General features: G+C 37.1%; 2 protein-coding genes across 2 annotated transcripts; one reads left to right on the top strand and one right to left on the bottom strand.

Moving 5' to 3' along the window:
- Positions 1–9,197: 9,197 nt before the first annotated feature.
- Positions 9,198–12,268, bottom strand: LOC140764554 (exportin-2). The gene has a single exon (XM_073103164.1). The coding sequence runs from the start codon at positions 12,109–12,111 to the stop codon at positions 9,199–9,201; it is 2,913 nt and encodes a 970-aa protein (XP_072959265.1). The 5' UTR covers positions 12,112–12,268; the 3' UTR covers position 9,198.
- A 5,572-nt stretch (positions 12,269–17,840) lies between these two features.
- LOC140765028 (mitogen-activated protein kinase kinase kinase 20-like) lies at positions 17,841–18,827 on the top strand. The gene has a single exon (XM_073103944.1). The coding sequence runs from the start codon at positions 17,841–17,843 to the stop codon at positions 18,825–18,827; it is 987 nt and encodes a 328-aa protein (XP_072960045.1).
- Positions 18,828–20,623: the final 1,796 nt, after the last annotated feature.

Here is a 20,623-nt window from a genome sequence, read left to right as displayed (position 1 = left end):
AGCCAGTTCAAACTGGGTTCTTTTTCAACTACATCTCCTGCATATCAATAACAATTGGCTGAAAGGAAAGGTTCCCAGGAAATAACTGCAAGATGTTAATCACAAACCAAGCTAAGGCAACTTTGCTGCGCTTTCAACCAAACAAAAGTGTAGGTCTATATAACTCATCTTTACTCACTTCTTACTATCGCTTTCCTATTCCAAATGGCAAAATGTGGGGAAAGATTCAAGAGTTAAACACAAGGACAACAGACATGGAACTTAATAAACAACAGAAATCAATAAAAACACAACAGAAGGACGCACCACCGGCAAAAACCAAACGCAAAGAGTTTCTCCAGCAGACCAGACAATGCCTCCACAACCTCCTCATAAGTAGACTTCACGGACAAAAACGTGAAGATATCCTCCAAATTACTTGGTGAATCAACAAGGGACAATTGGATTCCACTTGCCATTTGTATGACTTATCTTTGATAAAAATTATATCGGAAGAGTAAAACAGCAACTTTCAACTCCCTGTTTTCTGGAGAAAAACAGAAGATCACAGAATGAAAATCCTCACCAAGTAGTTAATATTTTTCACAGATGCATACGCTGCATGTGGATGGAAAGAGTGAGCTTAACATGCTTCATTTATGTTTGTGAAGCTTATGCATCATCATACGAAAAATTGGTAAAAACAAAAGGAACAATGATTTATTCTACAACTTTTTCTATGGCTGGCTCATACGGTGTCACAGCAATAAAAAGAACCAAATGTAGGTAGCAAAACAGTAGACGAAGAATCTAAAGCACTCAGGTAAACAAGAATCATCTAGCTTATACATATGGAGCTGTGCTAGAAAGAAAGGCAGATATAACAGTATATCTTTATTCAACATCAGTTCACATGTATCCAAAGACATCACAGTTTCTGATTACGAGGCAACCAGTCTGCAGGTCTTGCAATAAAGTAGGATTAATTAAGACAAACATTCCTTTTCAACTCCGATCGCTAAAAGCAAGTAGATAGACACCCATTTTCAATAATTCTTAATTGGAGCATTACCTGGTAGGTCATTTTATCTTTCCAAGTACTTAACTCTCCATTTTTTCAAATTTGCATGATATATCAGGCCAAGGTAAAAGTGAGTGAAAACCCAGGAAAATTTAGCAATTTACATGATAAATCAGCCAGCATTACCTGTTGGCTGATTGGAGAAAGTTCAAACTAGATGTAGGAGGCATTTGCTTTTGTACTTCTTCTGCTGCTAACAGCAGCACATGCCTTAAAGAAGTCTGATCTGTGTGCTATTGGCAAAGAGAAAAAAAAGAACTAAATAAACAAGGCTCTGATGATGCAAGGATTGTGGACAAGATGGACACTTTTCTTACCCTTATATACATGCTAAGTATGTGACTTGATCCTCTCCCACCAAGATGCATGAGACGAGTAATAACTGCTATGCCATCATTGGCAAAATAAGAAACACAGCATCCAAAATGCAAGATACTGTCTTATTTGGTCAGACTGAATTTAAAAACAAAAAAAAACTTCTAGACTAGACAATCTTGTGAAGATCAATTATGCTTCTCATGGGTGACCCTTACAGAATTTTATGTACCAAAACTGAGAGGACTGCATTTGGCTAAAACAAGAGAATACCAAATCACTAGTGTAGAAAGAAGTCTGGCAGTTTGGTGGTTAAATTGTGAAGGAGTGAATCTTAGAAAGGGAGGTCACCAGGATTGATCCGAAACAATCAACTAACAGAACCAGATCAGGATTATCGTAGCCATGTGATTTTTATATGTATGAATCGGGTTGAATAAGCTAATATAAACTATACAAGAGTATTAAGAGATCATAATCCAAATGTAGACATATTAGATGAAGTGATCACAACCATTGGATTCATCTTCAACTAAAAAAATCAATGAAATGAAATTAGCAGTGTAGAAATTTGGTCTCAACTTTGGTCTTTTGATTGTCAATGCATCCATACAGCATATGCACAGGACAGAGGGAAAGAGAATCAATGTAAGTTGCACCTTAGTTTGCAAAATATTTTTGTGAATGAAAAAGTTCTTTATCTAATCTGCTACCTTGTAAAACATGAAATATTGTATAAATAGTTCAGCTTTCCAAAATCAAGTGGTATATGTATTTTGGTGCAAATTATCAAGCTTCTAACTGTAAATGGGGTGAGGCTAGTACATCTACCCTTCTCAAACCTCACATTGACGGCAGCCTTGTGCACTAGGGTATTCATTTTCCAATATAATGTTATGTACAAATAACATAGAGATAGAGAAATAGAGAGGAGAGGGGGAGGGTATTGATAGATGTATGTAGATTTTAGTGTGGTCCCTCAACAACAAACAACAAACAACAACCCTGTCTTTAGTTACAAGATCCAACTATTTGACATTGACATCTAACGTTGTCGGATCAACATTCAAATAAAGCATTTAGAATTATTAAAACTCTAAGATACACTATTTCTTGCAAACTAGATTCTAATTAAGATTTGAAGACAAAATTCTTATATATTGTGTAAATATAATAGGTAGTTTTTCATTTGAGTAGTTTTACTATCTTATAGCCATTATGAGTAACTCAAGGATCCTTTAAAATTAAGAAAACGGTAGTAAATCTCAAAAAGAAAAAAGAATATGGATTAGCAAAGATCCAAAATCGGTAAGACTCAAACTAGCTACCTAAGTGGCGTCCATAAAATAGACATTTAAAGCATCAAGGTCGCCACATGTATCTACATTCTCTACTATGTTTCTTACATTAAAATCTCTTAATGAAGAATACTGAATACTAATATACATGTCTATACGATGTCAGGTTATAGCAAAAAAATCACTCTCAAATGTGCCGAATACATTCTGTTTCTCCCAATTTATCTCCTAAACTAAATCTACAAAGTCGTATTTTTGGCACATCATTATGTAACCACTATTGAAAATTCTAGAAAGCCATAAACTTTTTGCCACGATCTTTTACTCTCTAGAACCTACAATAGTTGGAGCCTTGTGCACTAGGACACACTCTTCTTTAACAAACATATGACAATCACTGCAGCAATTCTAGGAGTTCATCCCACTAATAAGTTACCATGGTTTGTTCATGAACCCTAATGTCAATTAAGTTTCACTTGATCGAAATAAATGGATCACAGGCAAGATGTTGTAACCTTAGTAGAGTCTAGTGTGACACCACATCATGTCACCATTGTGCCAAGTGGTGGCATACAAACCTCTGTCCGACCATGACATGACACTTATCTTTCAGCCCAAGCACTAGTATTAAGCAGTTCATTGATTGTCCTTGGTATTAGGAATTCAATAAAGAGAGGGTACAAACAAACATTCTTAGTCCTATATACATCCTTTATATCTAGGAGTCAAAATGGATCCAATTAACTCAAACCCGACATGCTTCTACATCCGGATTGGTCCGGATACAAGTGCAATTTTGTTACACGTTCCGGATATGGATAACAATTTTTGAAAATGTCTGGATCTAGATCCAGATGCAGTTATACATAAAGTTGTCGTCTTCGGATTTGGATATCGAATATCTATTTACCCACAGGATTTAAATAACTAACAAACCCTAACCTAACACTTCCTCCTATTATGCACATCCACCAGCCAACAAACCCACATTTCCATCTCTCCTCTTCACTGGCAGCCCTCTTCATCTACCACCCCATCCGTGCTCTAGCTCTCAGATCCATCTGTGATCGATATCAAGGGCCCGCCCACCAAGGAGATCGTTGTCTCGAAGCCCTTGATCCAAATCAACAACCACACTAGCTCAAGCACCATCCTATTATTGTGAGCCAAGTGAGGTGGTGAAATTGGAAACTTAGTTATATATTTGTTGATTCATTTCATCTGAAAGGATGCAACCTGTTTGTAGAATTGCTACAATGAATTTCTATATAAACAGCTGACTTAAAGTCTAGACATGGTTAATACATTTATTGACAAATGATGATGTCGTATCTACAATTTGCCATTGGATAAAAGTTATCAAATGATGATATCGTATCTACAATTTGGCATTAGATAAAAGTTATCATTATCTCTTGATCATGACTTCTTTTGAATTGGTTTACTTTATCCTAAGATATGCATTCTTGCTTGAGATTTTAAAATCATGTCTACCTGTTAATATACAATCAGAATAAAGACATCCTAGATATTCTTGTTTTGCATCCAAGATGAGATTATTTTTTTTTTTCTTGGATCGTCTTCAAACTAGTGCCGATGTAGTTTGACAAAATTTGAACTATTTAATGTAATGTTCCATTTCTTCACTTAAGCTGATGCAGGACAACTTTTCGATTGTAGATTTGAGAAGAACAAGTAGAAAAAAAAGAAGACTAAACCCAGGGAATCAACCAACCAGGGTGTCGGAATCCACCAACAAACACTCAATATGTGAAAACTCTCAAAATATTCATTAACCTATAAAAAATGATTACAAACCTTTATATAGGCAAAATAAAGCAAAAGACAAAAAGACGGAATTAGCCCAATAAGGTTAGTCAAAACCCTCATTAAGCGAAAGAGCCATGAGTGCAATCCTCTTGTGCCTATGAGAGTAAACGTGACGAGAAAACGATGAACCCCTCCTTATGCAGTAGATGTTATTTAATCATCTAAAATAACATCTATCTTTCCTTGTAGTGTGAATGGACAAAGAGAAGTGGTGGATGGCATATCAGGTATATCTAGAATAGTAGTGGATGTAGTATATGGTTCAGTAGGGATGTTCATAGGCGGTTAGAAAACCACTAATTTTGAATATTAAAAGTACAATTAATGCTAAAATCAGAGAGGATATTAATGACATACGTATTAATCCCTACACGTTTCAGAACTTGGAAATGTCCTGCACTACAAGCATGCAACTTCCGAACAACTCCTGAAGAGAACGTTCGAGTCTGACACAAATCATAACATAATCTCTTATATTAAACTCCTAGACACGCTTATGCAAATCAACATACTCTTCTCAATTTGTTTAGTGATCTCCAAATGCAAAGAATAAATATGATGTGTAAATGCTTTAGCAGACTTAGAGACTCTAGCATGAGATGACATGTGTAACAGATCTAAAAGTTTGTGTGCCTTAAAATCATAACCAACTTCAAATAGACTCATGCTTATAGACCTATTGATAGAGTTATTATATGCAAACTGGGCTACAAGAAGAATGGCATTTCAGTTTCTATGATGATTACCCGCAAGACATCACAAAAAAAATTTAAGACTATAATTGACGACCTCAGTTTGACCGTCGATTTAAGGATGATATGCTGTAGATAACTTCAACTTTGTGGAGTGGAATTACATGAGGAATAAAAAGTAGAGCAAAGTGTGCTTTCGGTGAAGATTAGCCTTTTGCATAACCACCCGTAATAAACCCCCTTAACTACTTACAGTAATACCAGCATGAATCCTTGTTCTTCTAAGGTGCATTGGTCCTCATGTTGAGAAAAGAAAGTAGATCAAACAGTAATTACTGTAAGATCTAAGAGTTTAGCTCTGACAAAGCATTATCGTAGGAAATAATTCTTAGTAGTACGTAGGTGAGGAGCAATGCAATATTGTAATTGTTATTGGTGTAATATTTGCCATGTTGTGATATATGGTGATGATAGGTTGTGATTTGTGCTACAGTTCCAATTTGATTCATACCCTAATATGGAATATAAAAGTGCATTACGATGAAAAAAAGGCACAATTTGCAATATGTTATTGTAGTGTATTAAACTATCTAAGCAATGTCTTAAGCCTCTATTCACTTGTAGGATAAGAATTGGCTTTTTCTATAATAAACCTCCTTATATTGGTATAATAATTAAAATTTAAATAATCACTTAGACTTATATTAGTATAATAATTCCTATTCCTCTCTCCTCACTTTATACTACCAAATAAAAAATTAAAAAATTATATATTTGCTCTTGAGATGATGACACTCAAATCAACTGTCATTTCACTATTATGCTTTTTCTCTCAAATGTCACATCACATGTGCTATCCTCTCTCTCAAAGGTCACGTCAATTTTGCTATCCTCTCTCAAAAGCTTGCACTACAGCAAAAAAGCCCGCACTACTAATACAAATCTGCATTGCATGGCATGGCAAAAAGTCTATGCTACTTATATAAGTCTGCATTGCATGGCATAACAAAAAACTCGCACTATATGGCATAAAAGCCCGCACTACATGACAAAAAAAGACACATTACCTATATACCTCCGCACTGCACGATATAAAACTCGTAGCACTGCCTACATAAGTCTGCAGTGCATGGCATGGTGAAAAGCCTGCATTGCATGACAAAAGCCCACATTGTCTACATAAGTCTGCACTACAAGGCATGGCAAAAAACCTGAACTACATGGCAAAAAATATCTGCACTGCATGGCACAAAACCCACACTTTTCTCATATAAGATACACATGTAAAGATTAATTAAAATATTATTTATGTATTAGTACTTATTTCTATCCACTAAGGGGTATTTGGTCATTTAATATGAAGTATCACTAATTCTCAATACAATTCTATAATTCTTCGTTATTTTAATATCAATTTTATGTCATATCAAATATAATTATTATTCATTATGCTAGCATACAATTAAACATTAGAATATCTTATATCAGAATTAGCTTTTTTTTCTAGTATAAAAAATTAGAATAGTTCTTCTACAGTTTCCCTTATTCCACAAGTGAACGAGGCCTAATTGATTCGATTTGCAATATTATCACTATCTCATCGTGTATCATAATAGTGAACCTATTTGATGAGTAACATTTACAAAATGATTGGATGAGCATTGTCACTTTTTCTAGGATAGAATCCGAACAATGCTTTAGTTAGTCCTTTTCTAACATGTGCAAGTTTATTTATATTTGTGTTAAGAAAAGGTGAGTTCCTTATCTCTTTAAGCATTCTACCATTTTATTAAAAGATCTTGTTAGTATTCATATTTGTTTATGATCCAACCCATATCAGTATCCGATTAATGATCCGATCCGTATTTGATTTATATTCGTACCCATTGGTTAGGATATAGTCTTAAATTAATCTGTGCAATATTTGTACCTAACACAACAATATGGATTTATATTCGTACCCATTGGAGGATATAGTCTTAAATTTATAATCACCCCTATTTATACCTGTCTAGAGATAAAGCACTTGGTGGCGTGGATCAAATCATGGAAACAACCTTCCTAATAACAAGGGCAGAAAAACACCCATCTTGCCATAGGCATATGAAAAAAATTAGGTAACATAATAAGCCAAGAAATCCTTTCCTACTAAATAAATTTGTAGTACCTTAAGTTAAGGATGAACAAATTTATGGACAAGCACAACTCATTTAAAGGAGCAAGCTAGCATAAAACAAAATGAAATATTTATAAAAAAGCATGTCAACTTGCATTTTAAATTTGCATTATCATAAAATAGAACAGTAAAGAAATTAAGCATTCGATATCCATCTAAACAAGAATGTTGAATTATCATCTCAGTTATCCAAATATACAAGAATATGCTTCTAAATCTTCACTTTTCGCAGCTCAAGCTATCAAGCCAAAGAGAAGTCGTAACATTGTTTATAGCACCATTTTGTTATATATCCAGACTACACACAAAATTGTCAAGCTTCTAGGAGTATAATATCCCACTTTCGACATCCCAAATCTAGAATGAGAAATTGCAACCATGTATGTGTATACATAACAGCCCAATGAGGAATGGCTGGAAAAGATGTCGATTCAAGTGAGCTTCTTGGTTACTATTATTCTTAATATCTAGTAACAGAGGCAAGAATGATCTTTAGATATAAAATACGCAATAAGTTTTATATCAATTAATTAAATGCAAGATCCCAGAAATATAAAATCCAAAAGTAACAGTATGAAACAAGCTTTGGAAAATGAGTCAATAGAAGTAGGGCTGTATGAAACAAGCTTTGTCGTCCATCAACTTCAAACAATTAATCTGGCATACACTAAGATTTTTATGAAGTAGATACAAGTAGGGCTGTCAAAATAATCAAGCCAAATCGAGCTCGGCTAGATAAGGCACAATTAAGCTCGGCTCAAAAATGAGTTGAGCCGAGCTTAATCTTCAAAATAGGCTTGAAAATAATTTCGAGCCAAGCTTAATCATGAGCTGGCTTGATCAAATAAGAAATAATTATAATATATATATATATATATATATATATATAATATGAGTAATATATTTTATACTATATTATAATTTTATTTTATTTTAAAATTTATGTAAGTGGATTATTATGTACTCCGACCTTGTAGAGTTTAGTTCTAAATTTTAATCCTATCATATCTTTTCTAGATACGTGGATATTTCCATTAGTTTATATTTTTGAATTAGGCCTTATTTTAAGTTTGATTCAAGCTTAAATCAAACTTAATTTAATTCAAACTTGATTAAGCTCAAATTTTAGCTTGAATTAATTAAGGCTTGAAATTGCTGATTGATCAGCATGTTTAAGCTTGAGCTCATTGGCTCGAATTAAAATGATTTCAATTCAAACTTGACCACAAATCTAAGCCCAAAATTATTTCAATTCGAGCTTGATTAAAGCTAGAATAACCTCTAATCAAGCTCAACTATATTACACCCCCCAGATACAGGCCTAAACATGAAAGAATAAGTTGGTTACAATTGCATGAGGCTGAGAACAAGTGATGGCATTCTTCTTAATTCCTCTAAAACTAGCACCCAATGTGTATCTATTTCCATAAAATTTAATATTTGGTATACAATGCCATTGCATAATTTACATATAAATATATAGTACAACAAGTAACTGATAAGTTTAGTACCCCCTCCCCCCACCCCCAAAAAAAAGAAAGAATTGTACACAACCTGAAAATCTAAATATCATGATTAACAATGCAAGTAATAACTGATAAATCCCCCCCTCCCCAAAGAAATAATTGTACACAACCTGAAAATCTAAATATCATGATTAACAATGCAAGTAACTGATAATTTTTTTTCTTCTAAAACAACGATGCAATAACCAATAGTCTATGAACCCGTGCATTGTAAAATTCAAGGAGAAAAAGAGAATCAATATGACAAGCTTAATAACTCAACAGCATTGTGAAGAAAAAAGAACTATGAGAAATGCTTACCCTAGACTATCACACTGTTGTAAGTTGCACAAAGCTGAAGAAGTATAGCCTTGCTAGATGGATCTAAATTTTTCTCAATAACAGCACCAAATCTTCCTGGAGATTGCACAGAAAGTCCAGCCAAAGATGTAACCAGGTACTGTTTTGGATCCCTTATCTCCTTGAGAGGATCTTCCTCCCTCTTACCAGCATAGTGAAGGCGTGCAAAGGAAACAGAATAACCCACAGTTTCATGAATATCTGGGGCATCATCTTCCAGTTCCACTCCATTCTGCTCTGATTTGGTCAGCAAAGTGATGATACTGTCAAGCATTTTACCCCAAAGCTCAGCTGCTGAAACATCCAACAGGCCTGGAGCCTCACAAATCAATCTAGTTGAAGCAACCACAGTCAGCTTCACTTCAATCGCTCCTGATATCAGCCTTAGATTTGGAATCCAGAACTGTTGAAGAATTGCCGTAAATATGTTAGGCTGAACCACATTAATGGAGTCAACTAGAATGCCAGGCCCATGCTTGACCAAAACTAATGACATGAATATGACCAGTGAATTTACAAACTTTACAGTACGACGGTTCTGCAGTCGAGTGAACAAAGCAGCCCATATGTCCTTGAGGTGAGGTGCAATCATATCATAGGAAAGGTTCTCTACCACAGTGTTGAGCACAAAGAAACCTAATTCTTCTGTGCTTGGTGCAGAGACTAGCCGGCTGAATATACCAAGGACCTGAAGTAGCCTTTCCTCACGGTTCATCTCACTTGGAACCTTTTGCAAGTATGCCTGCAGCAAACGGACCAATGCAGGAGCACTTGCTGACCTCTTCCATGACTCTGGCGAAAGAAGCACTTGGAAAAGCTGCATGTAGTTATCTGAGAGAGGTGGTCTGGTCAATTCAATGAGCTGAGCAAATATCTGGAAGGCATATGACCAGAACTCCGCTATGTCATCAACCAAGATCTTCTGAAGCACTGGGAACAGGCTTGATTCAAACATGTTGAGCAATGTTGGTTCCTTCTCGCCAGAACGTCCTATCACCGCAGCAATTGCCTCAAACAGGTAGTGATTGAAGGTGGGGTTCTTCGGGTTCTTGCACACCTCCACAAGCACCGAAGCCAAGCTAGCAACACAGCCAGCAGCAACCTCACCTCCAATATTAGCAACCCCAAGTACCCGCATCATGGACTTCATGATATAAGGGTTCTCCTGCGAATCCGGGAACTGCATTGCATGGAATAGACCAGTAATAATCTGTGGCACAAAAGGGTTGATATCCGAAGCAGTATAGCGAGGAACAGCAGTGACAGAATTTGGTGCTTTATCCCTCACCAACAACAGTTTCTCTATACAGTTTGCAGCATAGGAGTGGACGACATTCGATTCCGATACCAGGAACCGCAACACAGTTGGCAGCAGCGCCAATGCAGTGTTCTTAGGTATCTGTTCCCGAAAAACTGTGAAGAACTTGAGGGCTCCGGCCTTCAGCATTGGATTTATGTTAGTATCCTGCCCCTGCAGCTCTGGCATGATCACAGACGTGAAGAAGCTCTCCACATCAACAAGCGGTGTCGTCACTGCCCCTCCAGGCTTGGGGGCGAGAGCGACCACAAGGTAGATGGCCGCGTCCTTCTCCTTCCAGTTTTCACTAGGGTTCGCAGCAAAAGAAGCAAGCATCTGCTGTATCTGCCCCGAAACAAGCGCTGTCACCTGCTCTCTGTAATGAGAGGCGATGCCCTTAAGGAGCTCACACGCGATCCGCCTCCGGGTATCCACGTCGCTGCCCTCGATGTCACGCCGGATGTACTCCACATAATTCATCTCGAAGAGCTCTTCGTCCTCATCCCGCAGTCGAATGTTGGGGAACACGATGCTTGTGCAGATCTGCCCAAGCACCTCGGCGCTCCCAAACAATGCGTGGTGAACGCTGGTGCTCACGGTCGTCAAGAACCTGATCGCCGTAACTGTAAGCTGATCCCTCGACGGCGAGGCTACCGTCGCCGGAGAATTACTGGTCAGCAAACCCCAGACGGCGGATGCGAAGCCCTCGAGATAGTCCCTGAACTCCTCCTCGTTCTTCTCCATGTAAAGCTGGAGATTTTCACAGACAGCGGCACGGAGGGCGTCGACGGTGCCTTCTGCCTCCACGACGGCAGCGTAAGAGGTGACCAGATAAGTGCGGAACTCCGACATCCACTCGCGCATGTGGTCCTCGAAGAACTCGGGCAGCTCGATGGAGTTGAGGGAGTGGAAGATCTCGCAGCAGAGGCGCTGAGACTCGAAGAGCGGGCGGAGGGTGTCAGGGGAGGAGATGGAGGCGGCGACGCGGCGGGAGGTGGAGAGGAAGGCATCCAGGAGGGGGGCCGCGAAGAGGTCGAGGGAGTACTTGAGGTCGAGGCGGACGGCTTGAGAATCGAAGGAGTGGCGAAACTTGAGAAAGAGGGAGTTGGCGGCGGAGAGGACGGCGTTGGCACGGGAGTAGTCGGGGACAGCGAGGGAGGCGGCAAGGGCGGCGACGAGGTCGGGGAGGAGGGAGGGCCAAGAAGCGGGGAAATCGTGGGAGGAGGCGAGAGAAAGGGATTCAGAGAGGAGGGGCTGGAGTTTGGGAGGGGAATCCAGGAGAAGGGGGAGGAGGAGAGATTTGATGGCGTCCTTGTCGGAGGAGGGGAGGGGTTGGTCGGAATCCGGGGACCAGCGAGAGCGGAGGAGGTTTTTGAAGTGGACGGCGGCTGCGAGGCGGACCTGGGGGTCGGCGGAAGGGAGGGAGAGGAGGCGGAGGAGGGCAAGGGGGAAGGAGGGGAGGGAGGACGCGGCGGAGGAGAGAGAGGACTCTGCGGCCCGGCGGAGGGAAGAGTCTGGGGAGAGGGATTGGAGGAAGAAGTGGGAGAGCGCGTCTAGGGTCTCGGCGGGTACGTCCATTTCCACGGCAAGGGAGACGGTGGAGAGAGAGAGATGAAAAGAGATCGCAGGGTAGGGTTTTTCAAATTAGACGAGAGAGAGAGAGAGAGAGAGAGAGAGAGAGAGATGGGGGAAAGAGCGGGTTTCGGGGTTTTGGAGCAGACCCGGATCGCTCGGAGTCGGAGTGTAAAAATTAGAAGTGAATCATTTAAATAAGCTCAAGCTGGGCCTTTTAAGAGAATGTTTGAAAGCCAAGAGGACTTTATTGAACACACCCCTACATTTTGAGGTTATTATTATTAGCTCCCTCCCTGCCCTGCAGTATGAATATTTATTAATTCATTATTTAAGAAAATATTTAAAAATATCCCTCATCTGTACGAGACATCTTTATCAGATTATGAGGCTTCGAAACCACTCTCCAAAACACAACCTGTAAATTAAAGGCTAGTTTTTTTTTTGTTTTACTTTTATCTTAATCGTAAATAAATATTCAGGGGGTATTAAAATTATTTTACATCTATAATTAATTCAATTTATTTATATAGTAAATTTATGTTAAAAAGAAGTGTTCCGAAGCATTTAAAGTAAACTGCAGATGAAACGAAATGTACAAAATATATGATATTTTAATAAAATTTTCAAAGGTAATCATAGGTCGGAGTGAATATGGTTGGATTTATTTCAATCAGATTTGATTTATAATCGTAGTTTTGTCGGATATAGGTTAAAATTTATCTGTCCGCTTTGATATTCGAATTTAGATTTATATAAATAATATCCAAATTAATATTCATTTATCTATATTATTTCAAATATTATAAAAATAGTAAAATAAAATATTGTATTTTAATATGAATCTCTAATCTACTATATATATATATATATGTTATTGATTTGATATGAACTTAGTCAGATCGTATCTATTTACGGCACATTGGGCTCGCTTGGGTCGAAACGAATTATTTAGTTTACTCATTTATATTTTTTTTAGCACTGCTATTTTAATTAAGTCATAAACTCAAGTATTCCTAACTCACTACGTGTCTATCAAGTTTACCCATGTATAGGTCGAGAGGACTAAATACGAATAGTCATCACTAGATAAGACTAAAATAGTGGAAATAATAAACAGCTCACGAACTATAATAGGTTTATAAATAATACACAAATAGATAGAGTATTTTAATATAAAATACATGCTAAAAAATAAGATACCATAAGGTAGAAAGAACTTGCCTCTTACAATATTGTTACAATAATTAAAAAAAAAGGCTTAAGATCCTACTAGGTGAATTGCTATAAAAGCTCCTATTACGAAAGCATTTAATCTACAATATATTTCAAATATGAATAAGCTTAATGTTTAGCAAGTGGTACTATCACTAGCTAGGATATAATGCATATAAGTACACCAATACGATAAATGCATGAATATATAAATGAGTAATCACCATTATAACAATAAGACATGCACACAAAAATATTGGTTAGCATGGTTTGATTCTGACGCATATCAATTATTTTCACCCCAACCACTACTCATAACACTTTGCAATAGGTCATTCAATCATCACCTGTATTCACCCGACATAAATGGCCTAAGAAAGGGTAGATTCTAAAGATAGAATTTTCTACCCATCACCTGGTGAATAGTTGATTGATCATTTACCACTATAGACTAATAACCTTACTCGTTGGCTTATTTCTCTATCTCTGTTATCATTCCTACCATAGAATTATCACATAAAGTGAAAATCATGAGCCACCACTTAAGGACGCTCTCACCTTACATCTCGAGTACCACTAGGTCCACACCAACTTATCCTTCGCCCCTCAACTAAAATATCAAAAAAGATTTGACTCTCTTTAAACAATGACATAATTGACCGTCTAAGATCAACGAATTGCGTGCTTGATTGAGATCCTCAAACTGAGATCTCAAGTATAAGCCCTATTATGTAGTATTGTAATATAATTTCCCTACCCCTTATATTGGCTAGGGAGATGTCGAGGACTTTTCATGTGAGTTGCCTCAAATCATATCATGTCAATCGCGAAGACCCTTCTTGTAATGTGTTGAACTAGCTAGACCCCACTACGACGTCCCTTGATAGGCAGGTTGACACCATCCTAGTAGACAGAGTGCAGACTTTGCCCAATGGAGCCAAAGAGAACAAATACTTGGTCAAATGGAAGAATCTTCCAATGTTTGAAGCCAGTTGGGAACTTGAAGAAGCTCTATAGCATGAAGAAGATAAAGTTCAAGCATGCTAGAAGAAGAACTTAGTGAGCACGTCAAGATGATTTCAAGCGTCAATTGGTAGCAGCTGAAGAAGACCTCAATAAGGACGTCAAGATTCAAAGCGGGGGAGTCTGTTAGAACCATTTTGTTTGCAATGTCAATCCTATTGTATTTACTACTTTTGAGTCTGTAAATAGGTTGACAATCCCATGAGTTTTGCTTATTTTTTACTCTCTTTTGTTTCCTTCAAGACCTCCTTGTGAAATCACCGTGGAATCGTAACATTAATGTTGTCATAACACTAGTTTTGGGTTTGCTAACGTAGAGGTCACACTTGGAGATGATCATTGGGCCCGACCTGCCCAAACTTGCCTGTTCGACCCGAGCCTAAGATGGTATTAGAAAGTATGAGCTAAGCCTTTGCTCGCCTAGCCTGGCTCGAAAGCCTGACCTATTATGCCCATCCATGGTCTGGCCCATTATGCATGCCTATTTTCATGATTTCTAGTCCTACATTAGATATTCAGTAAACTAGGTATCAATGTATAAGTATGTTTCTATGAAAGATAACTAAAATCTTATCATAGGGACTAATTATACTTGACCTAGTAAGATATAATATTTTTTAAATTCAGCCCATTATGTTAGGCCCATTAGCCCGACCTAAGCGTAATATCTAATGGGCTAATGGGTAGTAACATGCTATAGTATTTTAGCCTGCCTCAGCCCAAGTGATTGATGAGTCAGGCCATAAACAAACATTTAAGCCCAGTCGGCCCAAAAAGCCTAGCCTGCCCATTGATCACCTCTAGTAATGCATATGTACTAATGAAATATTATTATGTAAGCATAGCAGTAACATGTTAATCAACAAGTAAAATGGAAACATCCTCATACATCATAGAGTAACATTTCTTATCATATTTTATTCGTACATGAGCAAACTAATAGAGTTACACAAAAATTATGGCAAATACAATTTAAAGCAATATGTCATATGTGCTATATATAAGCAAATGCTACCATGTCATATATGAAGTATTCTAAAGTACAACCTAACCAATCATATAAGTTAATAAAAGCAAAAGAAGATAATATACTTGCCTAGAAATAAGAGTGTCAAAGTAAATGAGTGGCTTGGACTAGGTTAGACTTGAGCTAAGTCGAGCCTAAGTTTTGTCTTTTAGCTCGATTTGAATTTCTAGCTTGAGACAGAGCTAACTAGATTGGCTCGAGTCAAAATATTTATTAGTATTATATATATATATATATATATATGTATAATAGTTCTTGGCTCATTTTATGGCTTGGCAGCTTGGGCTTGGCCTAGCTCAGCTTGAATGATAGGCTTGGTTTAGCCAGTTTTGAAAATAGCCTAGTTTTAGTCTTGGACTCAGCTTGAGTTTGATTTGACTCAATTTGAGTTTGGCTTGATAGTAGGATCAGTTCATACTTGGACTTGGGCTTAGTCTAGCCTGAATCCTAAGCTAGGCTCTAAATTTATTTCGAGCTGAGCGTGAAATGGAGCCAGCTCGTTCAAGCTCAACTCGTTTACACTCCTACTTAATAACACAATTTTTCTAGTGATAAGAAGGCCTGCACTTAATTTGTTTTGCTCTGAGGTTTATGCTGGTCCCAAGGAGATCGATGATAAAAAGCTGAGTTAATACCAACTTCGTAATATATAATAAATAAATAGGATAGTCAACACACCCCTTGATGGGCTTAGGTTAAGACCCAAGTCAAAATAGGGGTTAGGGCTGAGCCGATACCGCAACTTGCTGGGCTTGGACCATCCAAATGGTTGTGAAGTAATTTTATTTGTCATGTGCAAAGCATGTAAAACTTAATTCAAGTTCTATATGTAGAAGTGCAAGTTGAACAGTAATCTAAATCATTACTTCCAAATTTCAAATAACCGTTGGATCTTTTAAACTAGTCAAAACCTGAATGTGGAGTGGAGCACATTTGATGCATCCAAGACTAGAATTATTTGAGCCAAAGAACACTAATCTTATCACATTTATCTTGCTTTGAAGCATAATTATAATTGGTAGCTGTGTATGAAATCATAGTAACATGTGACCACTAAATTAAGATCTTATAAAAAATTTCCAATTAATATGTAGTGATTCATTTCTTAGGGCTTCTCTTGTTGGCCCATGCAAGTATCAATTTTCATACTAACTTTTAATATAAGATTTTTTTATTTATTAACCTTTTGAGTCCTTATTTTTTTCTGTACTTGAATATATACTTATCAAAATATTGTTTTCTTTTTCTTTTTCTTTTTCTTTTTCTTTTTTGTATAGATATATAATCTATATGAATGATTCCACAAAGTTTAACTAATCTTTCACTACCGAATCATTTAACAATAAAGAGACAGAGACTATCTTTGATCTTTTTTTACATTTTTTCACACACACATATGAGTCCGCACGTATATACACACATAAATGCTAATATATATTTTTTATCATTTTTATTTTTACATTGTCTAGATTTTTAATGCTAATTAATTTGCTAAACTTTTTCTTTAGGTTTTTATTTTTATTATTATATTTTTGCGTCTATTATCATTACACTTCCATCATCTAGATCTAATTATCTCCACAGGTTTCACCACCAACCTACCCACCACCATCACCACAAATAAACCATCTTAGCGCGGTACACAACATATTGTGATTTCTTGAAAAAATTATTCTAGGATAAGGAATCCAATGTTCGGAATCAATATAACCTAGAAAAGCATACTATAGACACACCAATAACTATTCTAGTTTAAATTAAAGAATTTTCACATAATTGCTAGTAAAAACTTTAAAACATCATCATTTTCAATTATCAAAATTACTATGAAATCATTGTGCTATTTCAAAAATGCCATCCATTTAGTTATTTCTACCGTAGGAGTCCTACCTAATCATGATTAAAACCCGCCTTAATTTTTAAAAAATAAAATTCTGTATCATAAATTATTAAAAATAGTTTAAAAGTTATCCAATATTACACCTAATACCATAATAAAATAAAATATTATATAACCAATCTAGACTTAAAATTATCGATATATATGTTACAATCTAAACTTAAAAATATTAATCTTAATAATAATAATAATCTGTTAGGAATATTATGTCAAAAATTTACGTTAAGGATAACTATGAAAGATTCAAAAAAAAAATTTAGTGACAATTATGATATTTAAATAATATAGGGATAGTGCCACCCGTAATTATATCAAACTCCTAAACCAAATTGATATACATGTACAGATTATTATTATTATTATTATTATTAAGATTAATATTTTTAATCCGAATCGAATCCTATATGCGAATCCGAATCCGAATCGAGTCCTATATGTCTCTATCCTATATGCGAACGGATATGAATTATATAATCCGAATCGAATCCGATTAAGATAGATTCGGGTTTTTAAAAGTAATACATCTTAATCTATATGAGCTAGATAAGAAGGACTTATTGGTAGTTAGCAATGGATTCAACGAAGTGGAAGATAGCTACGATGCTGGGGAGCGGAAGCACTGCAACCGTCACCTTGGCCATGTTCGTCGGCGACGACGACTCGATCCCCGTCAAGTTGATGGCCATGAAGTCATCGACATCTTCTGATTCATCCTCCGTGCTGAAGCGAGAGAAGCAAATTTTGGAAGATCTCGACGGCTGCTCTCAAATCGTCCACTGCTTCGGCGACTATCACGCCGTCGACGAATTCGGCGAGGAGGTCTACAGCATCTTTCTCGATTACGCTCCTTCTGGCAGTCTCTACGACTGCATGATGTCCCCTAAGGCCGGCGCCGGGTCGTACGCCTTCTCGGAGAGCCAAGTGAGACGCTTCACCCTATCCTTACTCAAGGGTTTGGCGCATATACACCGCAAGGGCTACGTGCACTGCGACATCAAGCCGCAGAACGTCTTGGTGTGGAGCTCCGACGAGGTGAAGATAACCGACTTCGGGCTGGCGAAGAGGTCCGGGGAGAGGTCGCATGGCAGCTTGATCAGAGGCAGCCCGCTCTACGTGGCGCCCGAGGGCGTGAAGCGCAACGAGTACGAGAAGCCAGCGGATATTTGGTCGCTCGGGTGCACCGTCGTCGAGATGCTGACCGGGGAACCGGCGCGGAAGCTGCCCGGCAGCGTGGAGTTGCCCGCGATGTTGTTTTGGATCGCGCAAGGGAATCGGTCGGTGGAGATACCGGAGGCTGCGTCGGAGGCCGCGAAGGATTTCTTGAGGAGGTGTCTGGAGAACGAGCCGGAGAAGCGATGGACGGCTGAGATGCTGTTGGAGCATCCGTACGTCTCGGCTGATGGTTTTGGGGCGATGGAGGAGTCTGCATTGTTGATGCAATGCGCATGCTTCCATGAGGATTCCGACGATGGTATGGATGGGAGTCATGATGAGTTCAGCGCGGCAACTCCGCTGCATAGCCTTGGTTTTAATTCTATAAATTGCCATATTTTGTAGATATATATATATAGAAGTTGGTGGGCTTTTATTATATATGTACATAGTTACTCAAGATTTTCTATGAACACACACACTCTCTTTTGTTGGTCACGAATTAATTAATTCACCTTTACTTAGACTCGATCTATATATATATATATATAGTCTGCCAATTATATATCCTGGAAAAGTATAGTTTGTTAAAATCTTTTTTTTTTTTTGATTAAAGGAGCTGAAAAACTCAGCTAATGGTTATATCACGGGGCCAAACATTCCCCAACCTATCCAACTCTAGAATTTTTGCTAATTCAGAAGGTGGGCTATTTGACCCAACCCACTGGTTCCCCATAGTCGACCTCCTACCTACATTGGCTAGTTAATCAGCTGTCCTGTTACTCTCCCAATAAATATACGTAAACAAACCTTACGAAAATCAGACAACATTGATACACACCTTTGGGATATCCCTCTCAGCCTCTAAGACTTTGATTAGGTTTAGAGCGTCTGATTCTACTATCACATGTTCCCATCTTCCATGGGTTACTTCCAACCCCAATAATAAAGCCGACATCTCACACAGTAGCTCACAGAGTTCCCCCTTGTCGGGTCCGCTACTGCATGGAGGAGTCTGCCCTCGCAATCTCTGACGATGTTTGTTAAAATCTTTAGAAGCGGCGGAAGCATTGCTGCGTCTATTGAAGACGTAAGCTTGAGCTGCTTTATTTTGTTGTTTTACTATAGCTTTTTGAGTCATTAAGCCAATTCTAATCCATGGGGTTTGTTGTTACATTGTATTAATTCATTAACTATTATTTAGCTTAATCCTGTACATCCCAAAAGGTCTTTAATTCTATCTGGTTTTGATGTCACTCATATTGGTAGACTTTAATATATAAAACATCAGGTCAGCTATAAATCTTACGACCTTCAAGGAAGGAACTGCAACCTTGATTGCAGGAATTTGCTACAGCCAAGACACTTGGCGAAGACTGAGTTGCTGCCCTAAGAATACTAGTTAATCATGTCTCACTAATACCGGTATAAACATAATAGATATGATTTGATCTTAATTATAGGAGATATTAATGAATACTAGGAGATAGAGTTCAACTTTAAAGTTTGGTTGTTATCTATATAGGAGATAGAGTTCAAGTTTAAATGTGGTCTTTATCTCTTTAATTTAAATTCAATTCTCCATTATCATCAAATTTTAGTTTAAATCAATCTTAAACTAATAAAATATATATAAGTAATTAAAAATAATCCATCAAGTTCACTACAAAAAGACATAAATATATTTATTATCATATATATATATATATACATTAATCTTAGTTAAGGGTATATATATGTCTTTTGCCTAATAAATTACTAAGATAATATAATTGTCAAAAATAACGTAAAAAATATACACATAACATGCAGAAAAAAAACTTGTTAAATATATTTTTAGAAGGATATATAGACAAATATCAAATTTAGAAGGGTATATATACAAATATGTAAATAAGATAGAAGGACATACATGGACCCAAAAAAAAAAATTAGTTTCTAAACTGAAATTATAATTTAGAAATAAATAATCACCTAAAATTAAGTGTTTTTATTACGCTTTTAATTATATATTAACTGTTAAATATTTTTTTAATCTTAAAAAGGTAGATAAATATGAAGGATAAGGAAGAATAATTCGTTAGAAAAGCATTTGTACTTTTCTTTCTCTTGGATCGTCCTCTTTATTTTTTTCCTCTAATCCATCCTTCCCAGTATTTGATGTCAGAAATTAAAGCTTCTTGTCATCTGTTTTACTTAGT

Source organism: Typha angustifolia, chromosome 8 (assembly GCF_048772165.1).
Source record: "Typha angustifolia cultivar Huaian chromosome 8, ASM4877216v1, whole genome shotgun sequence".
In the NCBI taxonomy this organism is placed as follows: domain Eukaryota; kingdom Viridiplantae; phylum Streptophyta; class Magnoliopsida; order Poales; family Typhaceae; genus Typha; species Typha angustifolia.
This window is presented reverse-complemented; position numbering and strand designations above follow the sequence as displayed.

Excerpts from the sequence above, each read along its gene's own strand:
- LOC140764554 (XM_073103164.1), bottom strand. The coding sequence starts at position 12,111 with ATGGACGTACCCGCCGAGACCCTAGACGCGCTCTCCCACTTCTTCCTC.
- LOC140765028 (XM_073103944.1), top strand. The coding sequence starts at position 17,841 with ATGGATTCAACGAAGTGGAAGATAGCTACGATGCTGGGGAGCGGAAGC.